Below are 20,585 nucleotides of genomic sequence, written 5' to 3'. Positions count from 1 at the left end.
GTTGAGGTTGTGTTGGCGTGCGATGGCTGCGAGGGGGCTCATGTAGACGTTGAAGAGGGTTGGGCTGAGCGAGGAGCCTTGAGGAACGCCGCAGATGACTTCGGTGGCTTCTGATCTGAACGGGGGGAGGCGGACTCTGTGTCCTTCCGGCGAGGAACGAGATGATCCATTCCAGTGCCTTCTCCTGGATTCCGACGTTGCTGAGGCGCTGTTCTTGGGTACGGTGGAAGACAGTGTTGAAGGCTGCAGAGAGGTCTAGGAGGATGAGGGCCGCTGTTTCTCTGTTGTCTAGCAGGGCTCGGATGTCATCCGTGGCTGCGATCAGGGCGGTCTCGGTGCTGTGGTTGGCCCGAAAGCCAGACTGCGAGAGGTCGAGGGATCCGTTTGTCTCGAGAAAGGCGGCCAGCTGCTTGTTGATGGTCTTCACGATGACTTTTGCAGGAAACGGGAGCAGCGAGATGGGGCGGTAGTTCTTGAGGTCGGTGGGGTCGGCTGATGGCTTCTTTAGTAGAGCGCTGAGTTTGGCATGCTTCCAGCTCTCCGGGAAGGTAGCGGTGTCGAAGGAGGTGTTGACTATGTCCCGCAGGTGGGGTGCGATGACCGCGTCGGCCTTGTTGAAGACGTGGTGAGGGCAGGGGTCAGTCGGAGATCGGGAGTGGATGGAGTTCATCGTGCGGATGGAGTCTTCAGTGCTGATCGGGGTCCAGGCGCGGAGGGTGGTGGTGGTGGTGGTGGGGGGGGGCGGTGGTTCAGTTGTGGCGTGCGTAGGTTGATTGCTGAAGCTGTTGTGTATGTCCGCGATCTTGTTGTGGAAGTAGGAGGCGAGGGAGTTGCAGACAGACAATATCCATGGACAAGTGGATATTTTATTAAATTCCACACCCCTGGCAACACAGTGGAATACTTGCAGGCCAGACTCCGCGGGTGCTGCGTTCAGTCACCAAGGCACATATTCTGGTATAATAAACAAGGAGCGAGAACCAGGCCCCATGGCAAACAAGTTGGCTAGCTTCTGTACTTCGCTGCCACGGCAAACTACAACTTCCAGAATCCCTGCTCATCATGTGACGAGCAAGGACAGGTTGCAGTCACTCCCCATAACATTTCAATGCCTTTTTTTGTTTACAGCATGGCATCGCCTGACACAAGGGCAGACGGAGATGAAATCGGTTTAGTTAAACTGCAGATAAACTGCTCATTGTGAGTGAGTGATACTCGCATCTGACCATCAGACTTTGACTCAGTACAAGTTAAAAAAAAAAAAAAAAAAGAACGGAAGGGGTGCAGCCGCTATAGTGAAAGCGTTTGGCTTTTGCAATTCACGCTTACACCCTATGCCCGACCTCACCATGTACCACCGCCCAAAATAGCCAGCGCACAAAAGGAAAATGGCGTGCTGTGCTGTTTAACACATATAATAAAAAAACTAATTTTGTTAACACGCACATAACCAGAATTAAAGTTAGCTTAAAAAAAGCACAGCCACCAGCTCCTGCTGCAGCCTTGCGCATGCGCCTTGAAGCGACGCCATGTTTATTTCGGGCAGACATGCGCGAGACAAAAAGTGCGAACACTTAGCCACAAAGCGGACAAAACTGTAGTTGGTGGCCGCTGCTTCCGGACTACACGGAAGTCAGTTTGCCATCAACAGCCAGTCAAAACCAAGCTAACAAAAGCAATCCAAGCATTCAGCAAATGGCAAGCGGCAGGGGAAACTACCGGTCGCTTGACAACATAAAGTAATCTCTATATGTCCCGCTGAAATAACGCAAGAAGCGCATGCGCTGCTAAGTCGAGACCTAAAAATGATCAGTATGGGAGGGGATCAGTGTCTCTGGTAGAATTACTTGCTAATTAAAAACCAGATGACCCGAAAACATCTGAACCATACATAGCATTGACGTTTCGACCCAGGTGTTAGCCTTATTTAAGAAAGTGTCATGGCGGGTCAAGGAGAAGGCAGCACATCCGTAAGGGAATCCTCCTAATGTTTAAAGGATGTTGTCAAATCACCAGTAATCTGAAGAAATCAGGAAGACTCAAAAGGGGATTCTCAAATGATTGAAAAGATCTGTGTGCGATATAAATGTATTATATCCTAGTCAAGAGGCTGATGTGGAAATCAGCACGCGAAGCGCGGGAATACAATTTGTTGTACTCTGCGCCTGATATTTAGTCTAGGTTCGGGCTGGATTCGACACAGGAGCACTTAGACTCCACTTAGATCAGAAACCTGTCTGGGGTGGCTGGCTGGCAGGGACCGGTCAGCCAATACACTAGAAGCTGGCCAGTGTGGGTTTATTATGCGGACAGGTTTTATACTAAACTTATCAGTCTTTAGTAAAGCAATCATGGTGCTGTGAAGTTCGTGCTGACCAACTTTCCAGCCCCTGTACTCAAAATGGCTTCACTGCACTTAGTGTCCAAGAACGGACTACAACACTATAGGGGCATATTGCCCATGCAGCTATGCCCTCTCCTGTGTTATAGTGCCCCCTGCCTTAGGGCTGTAAGGCCTGCCAGAGGAGTGACTTACCTATACCACAGGCAGTAGTGTGTAGGCATGGCACCCAGTAAAGTGTGCAATGTCGACTCTTAGTTTAGGTACACCACACACATAGCCTGCAATGGCAGGGTGTATGTGTTGGGTCCTTCACGGTGGCACAATACTTGCTACAGCCCTAAGGGACCCTCTCTGGCACAGGCCCTTGGTATCACTGGTACCTTTTACAAGGGACTATTAGGTGGGCCACAGGTGTGCCAATTGTGGGAGCAATTGTACAGTTTTGGGAAAGAACACAACCCCTGGGAACCTGATTGGCAGGGACCCCGGGCACACTCCGCCAAAGTGCATCAGATATCAGACAAAACATTAGGGGGTGGCCATGCAAAAAAGGGCACTTTTTACATAGAGTTACAGTAAAATTGTAATTAAATTGACTAAATTGTCATGAAGATGGAGCTTTATTAAGTATAGAGCCTTGAGGCCTTGTGTAAATTAGTACATTAATCTGTGAAATTTAAATTACAAAAAGCAAAAAGTTAACGTGATGTCAGTGTTCTAAGGTAGAAAGCTTTTATGTTGCAGAGTCTTGAAAATAAAAATAGAGATATTCTGCTATGTTACTCCTCCTGTCAGCACTTCAAGGTAAATGGGGATATCATTCACAGGTGACTCTAAAAATGGAAATCTTTTTGGATAACTAGGGCATTGTCCCTCATATCATATTGGTGGCGTTTCACCGGCAATCTTGAGTAATGGCCATCGAAGAGGCCACCAACACCAATTTAGAATGGCAGGAACATAGATGCAGCTTAGCTTAGAACTGTTAATGCCACTCAGAACTTTGCATAGCAACTGGCTCAAATCCCGGAGCAACTTCAAAAAAGCGGTTTCCTTTATCTTTATTGTGAAATCCACCAGTGCAAGTTTTGAAGGAGAATTCTCAAACGAAATCTTGCAAACCTCAGAAGATTTCGTAAGACTTTGACTTTCATTTTCAAACAAGCATCCACCTCATCTTATCAGCATTCCTCTGTGGTGGCTACACTCAACTTAAAGGTAAAATAGTCTTCAACTATATGTATTTTTCCTCTAAAAATGTGTCAGAGGATTCACTGGAAGTTCTTTCAAAGCTGTTTTTTCCAATGACAAAGCATATTAAAGGCATGCTTTCAAACATGTATTTTTTAAAGTTGGATCATGCGAGCACCGAAGGCAGTCATGAATATGTGAATAAATTGACATCATAAGAAATGTATTTCACGTGAGGGGTGCTAATATTGTAAATGAATGGAACAAGAGCAAGTGAAGATTAACTTCAATAACCAGGAGGTAATGATTGACAGGAAAAATATACAAGAAGATACCAGGGTGATGCTTTGAGAGATAAGGGAATTGAATTGCTAACTATTGAAGCAATTTTGCTCTATCTAGTGAACGCACCCATTAAAAACAAAATCAAAAATATGCACATAATAAATTAATATCTTCTCCTACTAGTATCAAAATGTTAGCACCTGTCCTAAATAGCCATGTGTAGCCTGCCATATCCGTGTCAGACTGACTTCAACTGACGCTGTTAAAATAGTCTAGAATAGGACGCCTTCTTTGCAGCAGCTCTTTATATCCCAAGCTGAACTACTGACATTCCCGCTCTCTGGGAGCGCTGTATTTTAGAGTAACTTCCCTGGGAAGGTTCCTACTCAAAAGAAAAAAAAGATAGGTTCAGCCACAAAGTCTACAATTCCCGAGAGGACATTGTGCCATGAGGACAATAAGCTGGGAAAATAGGTTGCTTCTATACATACAGGAGAAAGCAATGATGGAAGATTTATTTATTTATTTTATGCGATTTTTAGAGCGCGCAAGTACCCAGACGGGTGTCTCGGCGCTAACGTAACAGAATCCTCACTGTGGCGGAAAAAAATCATTTATACTGAGAACAGCCATGTTTTGAGTTTCTTCCTGAAGTTGATGAGTGTGGGAGTGGTTTTGATATGGAGAGGTAGCGTATTCCATAGTCTGGCAGTCGAGATGGCAAAGCATCTGTCTCCCCAGTTGGCCCTTCTTGTACGTGGGACCTTCAGCAAATGAGCTGTGAACGCAAGGTTCGTGAACGTTCAAGATGGTACTTTTGCAACACTATAACCACCAGAATTTTTACTAACAAAACTGTGTAATGCCTATGAATTGGGCTCTGGGTGTACTACACTTCAGGTCTCGTAGAATGCTGAATATATTTCACTCATACTCCTTCAGCCCAAACTACCCTGGTATCCTACCACTCCAAGGAGTGCCCTGCTGCTCCTAGGAGCAGGTTTATTCTCCAAGATCAGCCAGACTTCAAACAAAGCACACACAGTAAGGAAATTATAAATTTCAAACATGAGCCAGTACTGGGGCATTCCCCCCCTCCCTCCTCCCCCCAACAAAAAACCTTACTAACAGCATAAGCATGTGATTGATACAACCAAATTCAAATTGTCACAACAAAACGGAACAGCTCATTATAGTGCAACGTCATGGCAGAATCCCGGCTGAACTTCCCTGGTACAGCATGTCCAAATCAGCTTTTCAATAACTCCTTTCACATCTTTACCAATCCTGCCAACTCACCTGCTCATGGAGGTCCACCATGAATGGGCTCTGCTGTGGTGGGTGAGTGGCTGAGTGAAGCATTCGTGGGAGAGTGCTGGTGAGAGCGAAGGCTCGATGCTCATCTACTGAAAGCAGCTGCTGGGTAAAGACCGGGTGCAGAAAGTTTTCATCCTGGGAAAAGAACCCCTGCAGAGGTCGGTCACGTCGTCCCCACTGACGTCTCACTGGAGGGCTGTGTCGCCACAAAATAAATAAAGAATAAATAAAAAGGAGGAAGAGAAAGGGCAATTTCTACTAGTACAACAGAAAACTAACTTTTATTAGGTTGTCCCTTAACTCATAAGCCTTCAGATTATCAGAAACTAAGTCCTGTGGACCACAACAGTAGCTTGCTACCCTTCAACTAAAAGAAATCCTATGAAATGAGGCAAGGAACTGTCGATTGGTGAGAGATGTACATCCGTTTTTAACTTTGAAGCAGGTAAACCACTGATAAAATAAAGTCAAGCAAACCAGTATCCAAATCATTTGGATCAGTTAGTTTAAAAGCCCTTATTTGTTACTAATGATACAGCCTCAAACGTTTTCTCTTCTATACAAACTTTGTAATTCCGTATACAAGGTAGGTGCAATGCATTAGGAAAGACTGGTATTTCCCCCAGACGACTGGATTGGTCTCTTGTAAAACAATTTTGATGCAATGTGGGTGGTTAAATAATGGATGTTAATGCACCTCTACACCGTGACCTTTTTTGCAGAAAGGTACCCTACTGTGTCATTCCCCAGTATGTAATGTGACTGGCTACTCGACACCTACAAAATGATCGTCACCTACAAAATGCCGTACCTTCCACCGGAACTACAGGGCCCATACAAAAGTACTACCTGACCGGGGAAGTAGACAATAGATTAAAATAGAGATGCATCAAATATATTTTTGAGCCCTTTGGAATGGTAGCCAGGCACTGAAGTGCTTCAAGATAAGGGTACAGGCACCAATGACCACAGAAAGTGGCAGACTTGTAAAAAAATAATAATACAGTAGACTATATATTTAAATAAAAGACAGCACCAGTTATCAGGTGGTGTTAAATCTGGTGTACTGAACTCAGCAGAAGGCCAAGGGGCGAGCTAGATTAGGCATGCTTGCCATAAAGATGCTACAAAATTCATCTTCAAGATCTGCTCTCAAAACTTGTCAAATCAAAACTACTTCGCATCAGACACAAGCTTGTGTGCCCAGGCCAGAGTGAAAATAAACAAAATTCATCTAGGGGGTGACAGTGTGTGGGCTAAATGAGGGTTCCATACCTTCGCCTGAGATGTGCTGGGGTGCTGCAGGATCCCCCTGAGAATCGCCGGTGGTTAAAGGGGGCTGAGGGAGGCCGCCTATTCACTGCCAGTTCCCATGGTCGCATTGGTGACGTCGGGGAGGCGGAAAGGCGCACTGGTCCTCAGCTTCCGAGTGTTGACCAGACACCGGTACTTCGGATGTGCTCACCTTCGCCCTGTTAGGATCGAAAACCAGTGACACTCAACCTCATGGCGAGAGTCTCATAGCTCCGAGTTTGCAGAAATAGTTGAGAAAACAAAAGACTGATACAGTGAAGGGTCTCACACAACTCAGTATTTTAACATACACTCAGAGTCTTGGAGACCTTACTTAGCGCCCATAGTCTATATGCATCTTACACGTCAACATATGCTCAATAAAGTAGGGCTAACACCATGAGGAGCATGAGTGGGAATGGAGTGAGAAACAGTTCTAGAACACTGGGATTGTTTAACATAAGTGCCCACAAATCAAGTGTAGAAAAACTATGCCTCAAAGTTTACGCAACAAAATGTGTGCTCATGATCACCTTTTTCAGAATCTCATAGGGCCATCCTCAGACTCATGTGTGTTGAGCGGCTGTTCCACAATGTAGAAACCCAAACAGCGCAGCTGCACGCTTCTTATGAACGGCACACATCTCCTGAAAAGCTGCCATTCTGGGAATACATCAACATTCACGAATGCCAGCTTTTCAGAAATTACAACCTATATATTTAGTGAGCCTTTTATGTTGTAAATAGTAAGCGGGGTATGATACCAGAAGAGTTTAACGTATTTAGTACGTGGTAGGTTGAAATGGAGGAGAGAGGAGAGAAGAGACAGAGGAGAAGAGAGATAGAGGAGAGAGTGAGTGAGTGGGCCAGCAAGAAATATATTTAACTAAGGAGACTTCTGCTTGTGAATATCATGATTTAGTAGCCATGGGATGAAGGGGCTATCAAGTGAAAGTAACTTATGTTGCGTGAGTGGTACACCAATGTGTTAAAGCACATCAAATTACCATGATAGGAAGTGCAGTTCAAATGAGGGATAGTAATGGTAAAGGAAGGGAAAGGAGAGGAAGCGCAGTGTTAGTTCAACACCTAGGAGGAGATGGTGTACACAGAAAAACATACCAGGAGGTGCTGCATCAATGTATTAAGAGATCTAGAGGGGAATTGTCTTGCTAACTATTGTATTAATGTTCACACATCTATTGAAAGCACCCATCAACAACTGCATCAATAACCATGCACCTGCTGAAATCAGCTTTTTCTTTTTTTTTTTAAACCAGCACTAAATTCCCATGTGCCAGCATGCTTTATCCCTATCAAACAGACTTTCACTTAGGTTACTAAGTTGCTCTAGAGAAAGAGGTCTCCTGTGCAACAGATCTTGACAGCCTAAGTTGAAATGAGGACATGTTCTCTCTCTGGGAGACTGGCGGTTTTGGGAGAGACATTAAAGGTTCTTTAGCAAAAAGGCCACAGAAGACTAATTTCAGCCACCAAGGATTACAACTTAATGAGAAAGCCGTGGCATGAGGAAGATATACTGGTCAGAAATGCATGTGGAGGGGCAGCATTCTGGGGTATCAAGCTGGCACGATCTACACCTTGTCCCTCAATATAGAGTGAGGCAGTCCACTTTGAAGTGCCATGTGAACCGGGAACAATGTAGAGGAAGCTGGGTGGAGGAACCAGATTTGTGCCACGTCACTAACAAGCCATGACTGATGACCATAGCTGTTAAACTGCACAAATGCATGGTTCTATCATAGCATTCACTTCTGATGCAAGCAGGGTGCATGCACCATGATTCTAGTGTGTATCTACATCTTTTGTATGTTCTGCATGTTAGTCAACGGCATGCTCATCAGGAGAGATCGTTACGTGCATCTCAATCAAGATAATCAACAATGTAAAAATGCAATAAGAGCGTGGTAGGTGGACAAAACCATGATGTTATGTTTTGTAACCATGTCTTCTGGGGCCTAATGCAATGTACCGCTAAAGCACGTCAGCACTTTCTAGTGCATCTTTCATTTACAGTTTTAGACTGAGAGCAGGATTGAACGGGTATGCTCTTGAAGCAGGTTGCTGGATGAGTGTTAGTCGCTGGACAGCAAGCTCTGAGAATGGCTGGAACCACAGTATATACTTGGCGTTTAAACTGTGCTAATTAGCATTATATGACACAACTTTAACTTACTGGACTAACTAGCTGTTTTTTATCTCAAATAATTTTTTATTGAATTTTCAAGAAAATAAATAATGAAAAATAATAATGACAAGAATACCGATTAATAATAAAAAACGTGAGAATTACAAAAGAAGTATAAAGACAGCAGGGTACTCATTTGCGTTACCGTAGAAGTTGCAGTGGAGATGGAAAGAAATACAGGTGCAGTGGAGATGGAAAGAAATACAGGTGGTCTATCAGTCACAATCTTCACATGTGCAATAAGAAAAATACAATAGGTGTACCGCAGAGGACATAGCATTTTATAAGCACCTGCCACCCTTTATCTACACAAGCTATACTCAACAGCTCTTGCTCTTAGGATCCAGGATAAATCTCAGAAAATACAACACCTATGGCTGGTAGAACATATTCTATGCATACAAAGGGAACTATTAACCTCTTCCATGCTCATGACGGCTCCCGGCCGGCGTGTGCTGATGGTGGGCGTGTGCTGATGGTGGGCGTGTGCTGATGACGGCCGGGAGCCGTCATAACCACGCCCGCAAATGGAATCATCAGCACTGCGGCGGAATTCGCGCCGCAGCGATGAGGGTAAACAGCGCCTGACCATAATACGGACTAACTAGCTGTTTCGACAAATTAGGTTAATGAAAATGCTACTTACCAGTATGCATCTGTTCTTGGCATGTAGAGCTGCAGTTTCACACACTATGCATAGATCGGCAACCAGTTGTTGGGCCCGGATGTTTGCAGTTTGTTATTGTCTTGGAACAAGTCTTTGGAAGTCATGAGATAGGGGACTCCTCCTCTGGACAATGGTGCGCATGGGCATCAACGCCATCTAGATTGTTTTTTCGCCAATAAGGGAAATGGAGTTTTGTGAGAAACAGAAAGTTGTATGTTGTATCTAATTAAGATAATACTTGAACAGATAAAGCTAGCCGGGGAGGTGGGTGGGCGTGTGTGAATCTGCAGCTCTACATGCCAAGAACAGATGCATACTGGTAAGTAGCATTTTCTGTTTGAGGCATATGAGCTGCAGATTACACACTATGCATTGATTGCATAGCAGTACTGTTCCTTTGCGGCGACCACCTGTATCTGCTGCAGTAGCCCGAAATAGTGTTTTGAGTACAGCCTGGCCCACACTGGCTTTTTGTTTTGCTTGCACATCTACACAATAGTGTTTTGTGCATGTGTGCAGTGTAGACCATGTAGCTGCTTTGCAGATATCAACTAAGGGAATGTTCCCTAAAAATGCCACGGAAGCCCCTATTTTAAGAGTAATATGGGCTTAGGGGGAATTGAAAGTGTACACTTTGCTTTGTGATAGCAAATTTATTTACATTTGACAATCCACCTTGCAATCCCAGACTTTGATATGGGATTGCCTTTATGTGGTGGTGAAAAAAACAAAAAGCTGTTTTGTGAAAAGGTTTTGTTCTGTCAATATCGTAAAGAATTGCTCTTTTTACGTCAAGTGTATGAAGAGCTCTTTCTGCTACAGTTTGTGGTTGCGAGAAGAAGACTGGCAACTCTACAGATTGGTTGAGATGGAAGGGAGTAATACCTTTTGGAAGGAATTTGGGATTTGTTCTGAGAACTACTTTGTTATGATGGAGTTGTAAAAACGGTTCTTGAATAGTTAGTGCCTGTGGCTCACTGACTCTTCTGAGAGATGTGATAGCCACAAGGAAAGCGACTTTCCATGTAAGAAATTGTAGCTCAGATTTATGCAGAGGTTCAAATGGAGGACCCATTAACCAAGTGAGGACGATGATTAGATTCCACACTGGAGAGGGTGGTACCCAGAGAGGAATTATTCTTTTGAGGCCTTCCATAAATACTTTAGTGGCAGCTACCCTGAACAATGACAAATGTTGTCTATTTTGCAGGTAGGCTGCTATGGCAGCGAGATGTAATCTGATTGATGTGTATGCTAGAGTAATCTTTGAAGATGCAGCAGGTAGCATATGATGTGTTGAATGGACGCATCTAGAGGATGGATTGTGGTATTGGTACTGTATATCACAAATCTTTTCCATTTGGCTGCATAGCAGGCTCTAGTGGTGGGTCATCTAGCTTCTTTGATGACGTTCATACAATCAGATGGAAGATTGAGGTAACCAAATTCTAGGACTTCAGGAGCCAGATTGCTAGGTTGAGCTGTGCTGGATCTGGGTGTATGATCTCTCCATGGTTCTGTGTTAAGAGTTGTGGAGAGAGATGTAGTATTTGGTGCGGGACTACGGATAGGTCCAGCAATGTTGTGTACCATGGCTGTCTGGGCCATGTTGGAGCAACCGGGATCAGTGTTAGTGACTGTTGTTGCAGCTTGCGTACCACTAATGGAATGAGTGGGAGAGGCAGAAAAGCGTAGGCAAACCTGCCTGACCAATTCATCCATATCGCATTGCCTTTGGACAACTGGTGTGGATATCTGGAGGCAAAGGTCGGGCATTTTGTGTTTGAATGTGTGGCAAAGAGATCTATCTCTGGATGCCCCAACATTTGGAAAAACGGTTGAAGGACTTGTGGATTAAGTTCCCACTCAAGAATCTGTTGTGTCTGACTACTTAACAGTTCTGCCACCTGATTCTGTATTCCTGGAAGATGTTGGGCTAAAAAATATGTTTTGAGAAATTGCCCATCTCCATATGCTCTGTGCTAGTTGAGAGAGCTGCAGAGAGTGCGTTCCCCTTTTCTTTGTAGATAAAACATGGCTATTATGTTGTCCGTCCAGACTAAAACAGCTTTGGCTGATGCGTGTTTCTGGAATGCTTTTAATGCCAAAAGATTGCTAGTAGCTCCAAATGATTGAAGTGGAGTAGCTTTTGCTGAGGTATCCATTTGCCCTGTATGGGATGATGTAGTAGATGAGCTCCCCAGCCGGTGAGTGATGAGTCTGCTGTTAACACGATTTGTGGAACTGGCTCTAGGAACGGTCACCCTTTGGAAAGGATTTGGGTGTTCCACCACTGCAGAAAGTGATGTGTGCGGCCGCCCACCAACACCAGATCTGTTAGCTGACCTTGAGCTTGGTTCCATTGACGTGCTAAGCATTCCTGGAAGGGGTGCATCTGGAGTCTTGCATGAGGCACTATGAATATGCAAGAGGCCATCATTCCTATTATTTGCATAGACACTCGAGCTGGAAGGGAGTGCTGTGGTTGGAATTTTGTTATAAGGGCCTGCATACTGGCTATCCTGCCTGGATTAGGATATGCAAGGCCTTTTGATGTCTATTGTGGCACCTAGATATTTTTGGATGCAGGACAGTTGGAGGTGGGACTTTGGGAGTTTTATTGTTAACCCTAAGTCGTGAAGTAGTTGGATTGTGGCGGGTGTGTGATTTACACACTGGGTATGTGAATTGGCTTTTATGAGCCAGTCATCCAAGTAAGGCAAGACGTGAATTTGTGGTCTTCTTAAATGGGCTGCTACTACTGCTAGACATTTTGTGAATACTCTGGGAGCTGTGGTAACTCTGAATGGGAGAACCTTGAATTGATCATGCTGACCGTTTACTACAAATCGAAGATATATCCTGTGGGCAAGGTGAATGGGAATGTTGAAGTAGGCGTCCTTGAGATCTAAAGTGGCAAGGAAATCGCCTTGTTTGAGTAGAGGATGGACCTGTTGAAGAGTGACCATGTGAAAATGGTCTGATTGTATGTATAGGTTTACTGGTCTGAGGTCCAGTATGGGTCTCAGGGTTCCATCCTTCTTTGGAATTAAAACATACAGGGAGTAAACCCCTGTGTTTTGATGGTGCAGGGGAACTGGTTCTATTGCATGTTTCTGCAGGAGGGAAACAGGGGGGGACAGCGGAAAGTCATTGTTTGGAGGTGGAGGCAGCGCGAGTATTGGTAGTTTTGCCTCTACCTTTGCGGTTATTGCCCCTGTAGCCTCCTCTGTAATAACCTCTGGTAGAGGAGGTCTGTGTGGGACTTTTATAGGAAGTGGAGGAGTTATCAGTGTTAAAACCTCTAGAGGTCCCCCTATAAGAGGAGCGACAAAAGGAACGTTTGGGAGCTTGCAATTGCAAAGCTCCCATTGATTTGACGGTATCAGTATCTTTTTTCATCTTTTCTAAAGATGAATCTACCGTAGGTCCGAATAAGTGTACTTGGTCAAAAGGTTGGATCAGTATGGTAGTCTGAACCTCTGGTTTGAACCCTGAAATCCTTAGCCAGGCACTTCTGCGTAAAAGAACACTGGTATTAATAGCTCTGGAGGCTGCGTCTGCCACATCTAGAGCGCATCGAATGGAGGTATTGGTTATTAGTTTACCTTCCTGTATGAGATCATTGGCCCTTGTTTTATATTGATCTGGAAGGTGTTGTAGTAGGGTCTCCAATTCATCATAGCGCACCCTACCGTACCTAGCTAGTAAGGCCTGTGTGTTGGCAATTCTCCATATGTTGGCTGCTTGTGACACCGATCTTTTAGCAGACGCGTCCAAGAGTTTTGACTTGTCTCATCCTCTGGAGTTTGTTGTTTCGGTGCAGATTTTTTCGGGTCCGCGTGTTTGTGTGGCACAGTTTTACAGTTGTGTTATGCTCCTTAGGTTTGGAATCAGCAGTTCTCTTGGGTTCCGAAGGTTTGCTTGGAGTCTTTGGAACCGGTTGTTTGTTCGGTTCCAATGATTTTCTCGGATCCGAAGGTTGATTAGTGGTTTTCAGAACCGGTTGTTTCCGATGATTTTTTCAGATCCAAAGGTTCAGTCTCTGTGGATTTCGGTGTCTAGTGTGCTGATGTGGAACCAGGCTTCGGTGCAGACAAACAGGATGGTTTCTCTTTTGGCCTGTCTTTTGTTGTCGGTGCGGAGGATGGGGTTTTGGCACCGACGGTAGGCTGGCTTGATCCTGAGTGGCCTGAAGGCTTATCGGTTGACTTCTTTGCCGGGCCTAAAGCCGGGGAATGGGCAGGTTTATTCCGGTGTGCATCTAGGCCCGAAGGTGAAGGTGTTACCGAAGCCTTTGCATAGATGGGGGGAGAGGGGGGGGGGGGGGGGGGGGGGGTTGACGTCTGTACTTACGACCCGCTGCCCCGGAGAGATGTCTTCGATGCCGGATTCTTCAGCTTCGGAGGCGCTAGAGGGGCCCTCTTCCATCTGCTCCTGTACATTGATACCTTCTTGGAAGATATCGTCCAGTATCGATGTTGAAGATCAAGCCATGCTTCTTCGAGTTAGACGATCTCGTATGGTTTACTTGGAGCGGATAGAGGCACAAGCTGGACAGTCTTTGGCCTTGTGCTCAGGTGAAAGGCAGAGGTTACACACCTCATGAAGATCGGCGTGTGGAAACTTGGATCCGCATTGAGGACACTTTTTGAAAGGAGTCCTTTCCATGACCCAAAAGGCCCAATGGGGCAGATAGGCCCGAAGGCCTGCGTCGAAGACCGGAACCGAAGAGTTGAAGTTGGTAGAGCTGCGCGTCGAATGGGAAACGCGTTCGAAGACAATACCGGAGAAAGGGTAAAGGATTGTGCGTAGAAAGGGTGATCGGCAACAACACCGAACTGGAACGCGTCGAACACATCCAAACCAGATGGCAGAAAAACACAATCTGAAGATGGAGTTGATGCCCATGCGCACTATTGTCCAGAGGAGGAGTCACCTATCTCGTGACTTCCAAAGACCTGTTCCAAGACAATAATAAACTGCAAACATCCGGGCCAAACACCAGATGGCAATCTATGTATAGTATGTGATCTGCAGCTCATATGCCTCGAACATTATTATTTTTTTACTGGAAGTCACCGCAGATTTGATGACTGCGGACTTTGCAAGGCGTAACTGCCATTCTTAAAGAAAGGCAATGCAGGGTCACCCATGTTCCCTTTTACCCCAGCGAGCCATGTGTCAACTGGAAACACTTAAAAAGACAATTGGAAATTTGATGTCAAATAATGAAAACGTGAAGTACTCCTTCACGACATTCTGAAAAAGGGGAGATACATTTAGTACACTTGGTTGAAATTATAGTGGGTGATATTGACTGATATAAGTAATGGTTATTTAGAGAAAGTGGATATATTGCCTCCTAGATTCCTTAGCCGATCTTGGTGCAGCGGCACCTCTGACCTGAGGTAGACGCGGTTTTGTTAAATTGCCAAAACTAGCCTTTTTGGGTAACAAGCAACGAAAGAAATTGTGTCAAGAATTGTACTTTTTAAACCTACCCTTATGATACGGATGTTTTAAATTGCACCGCAGTTCACAGCTTCCTGCCACCTGACCCCGGTCCGTCACGGCTTGTGCCGCTTGAACGTAGGGTCTGTTACCGGCGCGCAGTACACTTCCGGTGAGATCACCGGAAGTTTAGATTAGCGGTCTAGCTTTCCCCTGCTCAAACTCCATTTAAAGAAGAGCAGGGCGTGGACAAGCGCCGAAGGCGCGCTAAAGGCAAGTCCGTCTGCGCCCGTCCGCCGCCAGACGCCTGGACCCCTGGATTTTCATAGCCCTGTACTGTACCTTCTAGCTCGGTCCTAAAATGTCCGGCAAAATGACCATACTCAAGATACTCTCGAGGGAAAATCAGAGAGCTAAACACCTCACGGAACAAACTTACAGCAACCCTAGCTTCTGAAATAGCCAGTTGTCCTCAAATTTCGCTGGTCGGCTATCCTACTGATCAAACAGATTCCCTCCCTCTTTGGCTCAAACATTCCCAGTACCGACAGTTCAGCTGAAACACTGAATGCCATATATTTTAATGCCCGCTCAATTCCCAAACATGCATTCGAAATCTGGTCCTTAATTGATTCAGCAGCCCCAGATATCTGTTTTATTACTGAGACCTGGTTGCATGAAAATACCACGCCCGATTTATATATCCCCTTCCCATCAGAATATAAATTAACTCGACAGGAAAGAAACTAAAGGGGGGGGGGGTGGGGAGGGGGGGGGGGGGACTACTGATTGCAGCCAAGAACATGAATGTGGTCAGTCTGGAAAATGTTGTCTCCAACTGCCTAGAAGTTATTCGGTTTTCCCTCAATCTGAAATATAATTACACTTGGAAAGGAGCCTTAATATATCGCCCCCCTGGCACTAAAGGGGACTTTGCTAATTTACTGCTCGAAATCATCGCACCGCATGTCCTCGCCTCTGACAAATTCCGTTTAGTAGGGGATTTTAATTATCATGCGGACATACCATCCGATTTAGACACAGAGAAGTTAATGTCTAGCATGAACACTCTAGGACTTGATCAGAAGATCATAGGCCCCACACACCAAGCCGGTCACACATTGGATCTTTTTACTAATTCCCCTGACCTGACAGTAGCTTCTCCCATTCCACTGCTCTGGACAGATCATTATTTACTCAATTTTTCCCTTCCAATGGTCAAAATAAAAACAGTATCCATACACGGATCCACACTACAGAGATCTTTGAAAAAAATTACTTTACCACTGTTTCAAAAAAAAAAAAAAAATTCAGTTAACAACTCTAACTCCTTTTTTTAAGTGCTAGCACTGCGGCAATAGAACTCAACCTCGCCCTAGAGACAGCATTGGACAAAATTGCTCCTCTGAGCAGAGTGAAGCACAAAATTAGAACTGCTCCATGGTTCATAGAGGAATTAAGAATTACAAAATTGAAATGTAGAACCGCGGAGAAGAAATGGCGGAAGAGTAGACATCAGATAGATCGGAAAACAAACTCCTGCATTCTAACTATATGAATAACATAAAATTGACAAAGAGCATTTCTCACGGAGAAGATAGAGTCCAAAACTCCTCCAAGGAACTCTTCCAAATCATGAAGGAATTTACCAATCCGAGCACCACATTGGAAATTCCGAACTCTCTGGAATGGACAAATGCACTATCCCAAAAATTACCACCATTCACCTCTCTTTTCCTTCCCATCCCAATCCAACTCAGTTAGATGCCTTGGAAATATCACCATCAGACTCCCTCATACATCATGGAGGAATTTACTAAATGTGATTGTGAGGCTACCTTGTCAGCTGGACAAAAAATTAAGTCAGGGACACCTACTGACCATATCCCCCCTAAACTTTTTCCCACACTTGCGCCGGTACTAGTGGAACATCTTACAAACCTTTTTAATAAATCCTTCACGGATGCCGATTTCCCAACAATATGAAAAGCTGCTAAAGTCAGGCATATCCTGAAAAAGCCCACGGCCAACCCTAACATCTTGTTAAATTATCAGCCCATTTCTATGCTTCCATACTTTGGGAAAATGCTTGAATCCATTGTCAATAAGCAGCTTGTGAGTCATCTTGAAAATTATGGACTCCTGGATCCCCCACAATCGGGCTTTAGGGCACAACACAGTACTAAAACCGCATTGGTCGAGGTGGTTGATAACATCAGACTGGCGCTGGATAAGCGCCAGTCAAACATCCTCGTCCTGTTTGATCTGTCGGCGGCCTTTGACACCATCTCCCACCGCATCCTAATCCAACGGCTGTGGGAGATTGGTGTCAGAGGTAACGCCCTAAAATGGTTTTCCAGTTACCTGTCCAATCGTACTACAACGGTCCAAATTGATAAAACCAGAGCAAATGAAAGACTTGTCAAAATGGGCGTCCCCCAGGGCTCTATCCTGAGCCCGACGATCTTTAATATCTAGATGACTCCTTTGGCCAAAGTATTCAGAGCTCATGGTTTTGATGTTCTGTCGTTTGCCGATGATACGCAGATCTTAGTCACACTAGACCCTGACCCTAATAAAACCAAACAACGTTTCAAAAACTGCCTGATACAGGTTGAAGAATGGATGACCACCAATCACCTTCAACTAAACTACAGTAAGTCAGGAATCATGCTCTTCGGCAAAGCGGCAGAACACTGGACAGATGACTGGTGGCCAACCAATCTGGGCACTTGCCCAGTACCAAAGGATTCAACCTGCAATCTGGATTTTTTGATGGATAATAAACTGTCAATGAATAATCAAATAAACAACATCATTGGTACCCGTTTTGGACTAATGCGTAGTCTGAGAAAAATCTTTAAATGGATCCCTGTTCAGGCCCGAAAACCCTTAGTTCAGGGGCTAATACTAAATAGGATGGATTACAGAAATTCACTCTTGGCTTCCATTAATGAACATCTGATGAGGCTTCAGGTTCTCCAGAACACAGCAGCCCGGTTGGTTCTGAACCTCCCGCGAAAAACTTCTGCTGCCTGTTTAAAAAGCCTCCACTGGTTGCCGGTAAAAAAGCGTGTTCTCTTTAAAACACTGTGCCTGGCCCATAGACAGATGTATGAAAAAGGCCCTAAATATTGGTCCAAAAAACTCAGATGGTATCAGCCTCAAGGTCCAGAAACGAACTCTTACTGACACCTTTAAGAACACGAACCTCCAGAAATGGCGGTCGTGCGTTCTCATTTCTGGCTCCGGCTTCATGGAACAAAATGCCTTTCCATCTTCGTAACACCCCTGAACACGGCTGTTTCCGTAAAAGGCTAAAGACCTGGCTTTTTGCAATCTAACTGCTCCCCCCTCTGTCAGAGACTGCTGCAAGCGCCATAACTCATAGGATGTGATGTGTGCGCTATACAAATGCCCCGGACTTGACTTGACTTGGAAACACTGAATCATAACTCCCTTCTGAGAGTATTTAAAGGAGCAATGGGCTTGAATGGTTCAGTCAATGCACTAACTTGGCCAATTCAATCTACAAAACATCAGATTTACACATATTGGATCCTCAAGGCTCCATATGGCACTCATGCTATTAATATCTACACGGAAACTCTTACCCCGCCATAAAACATGCAAACTCATAATTTCTATTTGGAGGACATGCAAGTCTAATTAAAGAGTTCAAATTCAATGAGATTCCATCATGAGCATCTTCTCACGATCAGAAACAATCAATAAAAACAGAACTGCTCCTTATTTCAACACCAACTGCAACATTCTGATACAAAAGAGCTCAAAGAAAGAACTGTTTGTGGTGATATGTAGGCTAGATAGTTGACATCACGGAATGTGGAATGCAATGCCGTCACCTTAGGGATTCATGAGAGTGTCAGTTACTCCTGTGTCCCCTTGAAGATGGATGTATTGCTAATCTGTTGAATAAACTACGACTTCTACACAAATACTGCATGGAGTGTTCACTACAGAAATGGCGACGACTGTGGAAGAGAGACAAGAAGTATTTGCCGGGGCCATGGCGTAATTAATAATGGAAAGTAGCACAAGAAGCAATGGTACGGTTTATGTGAAGAGAACTTGAAATTCTAGAGGTGAGAGGCGCTGTGCTGGTTGGTAGGGAGACGTGAGAGACTCTCAGGCACTTAGTGAGTTTTTTTGTATTTACAGGTGTCAATGCAGGTTTTAATCACACATGTGCTCAACAGTGTTGTGGCCACAAAGCGCGTTGCTTTGCAGCAGAGCGGCTACAAAGCGTGAGCCGTATTATCATGAGGAGGCTTGAATGCTACACGCACCGTCTTCAATGTAATTGCAAGCTGTATGCTTGTAAGGAGGCTCGAGTGTTCAGGTGTTGACTCAGAGAGAGTAAAGTTTGAGGCGGCGGAGCACTGTATTGAGAGTTCACGTGTAGCGTCAGCGCATGTCAAGGCTGAAGCTGTGGAGCGATGTGTTGGCAAATGTGCGACAAGGAAAACTAACTGATTCACAAACACTGTCTCACCTCTGAAATCCGGTGAAAGGGGAAGCAGTGCCTGGCACATCCATGTTGTCTGAGACACAGTAATCTGGAAGTTTACTGTGTTTAACCAGGAAGTGTTCAGGAGAATCATGGAGTGTTTCTAGTGTACACTAGAAAGTCTTCCATTCTAGCAGTGCCTCTAGTGGAGCTTTGAGGTACTGCGCAGAGTGTACATCAAGAGCATTTGGCATATTAAAGTTTATCTTATGGTCTCAACAGTGATTAGTACGCTATGTTCTAATGCAGATCCAGTTTGCTTAATTTTCAGTCATTTGCATGCTTAAGCAAACAGCAGCTATCCTGTTTTGCTTAATTTTCTACAAGCAGCAGTTAGTCAGCATATCTGGTCTCTTTAGTGTTCAGCGACTTGCACACTTTTCCAGCAGCTGCAGGTCACGTTGCTCGTCAAAATGTTTTTTTTGTTAATAGTTTTTTTGTTTTTATTGAAGGAAAGAAAGTATGCAGAGTATCTCCACCTGCGCCATTTATACAAGAACAAGGCGAACCTCTTTTGCAGTGGAAGTTATGATTTAAATCCTTTAAAGCTTATCTAGTAGCAATCAATGTAACAAAATTCAAACCAGAAAGAAAAAAATGTTTAATGTATTATCATTTGAGAGTAGAGGGCCAGAATATTTTTTATCGTTTACCCGAGAATGAGTACATGGAGGTTGAGGAACTTGATTAGTTTGACACAGATGTGGCACAGCTGGGTAAAGAAAAAATCTAAAACAAAACGCAGAAGTTCATAGAATTAAGTTCTGTACTTGAGAACAGAAACCTTCTGAAAACATATCTAATATGTTACTGCATTGAAAGCTTTAGCAGCAAAGTACGAGTTTGAAGATTTTACGTCACAGTTAATTAGGGATCAGCTGGGGGTAAAGTGCAATTCAAGGAAAATACACGAACGGTTACTCACATCTAAAAATCCATCTTTAGATAAGGACATAGACATACCCAAGAGCATAGAGGGTTCTTGTGAGGATGTGAAGCTTTTAGAATAATCATTCAACAAAGTGTCAGTTTCGAGTGCTGAGGTAAGCAAACCAGTAACTGCTAGAGAGTACAAGATAGGGGTACAAGTAAATCAAATGTTCCAGTATTTCAGTCACGGAGAGGTAATTGCTACAGATGTGGTTTACCTAGGCATGTTTCTACTTTCAAGTATTGTCCTGAACACAGTCCGCAATGTAAGAAGTGTGATAAAGTAAGACTTTTTTTCAAAGTTTGCAGAGGGGCAAGAATAGTACTGTGCATTGTGTAGTCAGTGAATACTAAGAGGATAATT

At 44.4% G+C, this 20,585-nt stretch overlaps 1 protein-coding gene across 1 annotated transcript in view; it reads right to left on the bottom strand.

The window, feature by feature from the left end:
* Positions 1-20,585, bottom strand: part of LOC147669062 (RING finger protein 44-like) — a 219,909-nt gene that overhangs the window by 116,441 nt on the left and 82,883 nt on the right. The window contains exons 2-3 of the mRNA XM_086948255.1: positions 6,413-6,609; positions 5,120-5,333 (exon numbers count right to left, since the gene is read on the bottom strand). Coding sequence (XP_086804381.1) covers positions 5,120-5,333; positions 6,413-6,519 — 321 coding nt within the window. The 5' untranslated portion in view covers positions 6,520-6,609. The remainder of the gene's footprint in view (positions 1-5,119; positions 5,334-6,412; positions 6,610-20,585) is intronic.

Source organism: Lissotriton vulgaris, unplaced genomic scaffold (assembly GCF_964263255.1).
Source record: "Lissotriton vulgaris unplaced genomic scaffold, aLisVul1.2 SCAFFOLD_2071, whole genome shotgun sequence".
NCBI lineage: Eukaryota > Metazoa > Chordata > Amphibia > Caudata > Salamandridae > Lissotriton > Lissotriton vulgaris.
This window is presented reverse-complemented; position numbering and strand designations above follow the sequence as displayed.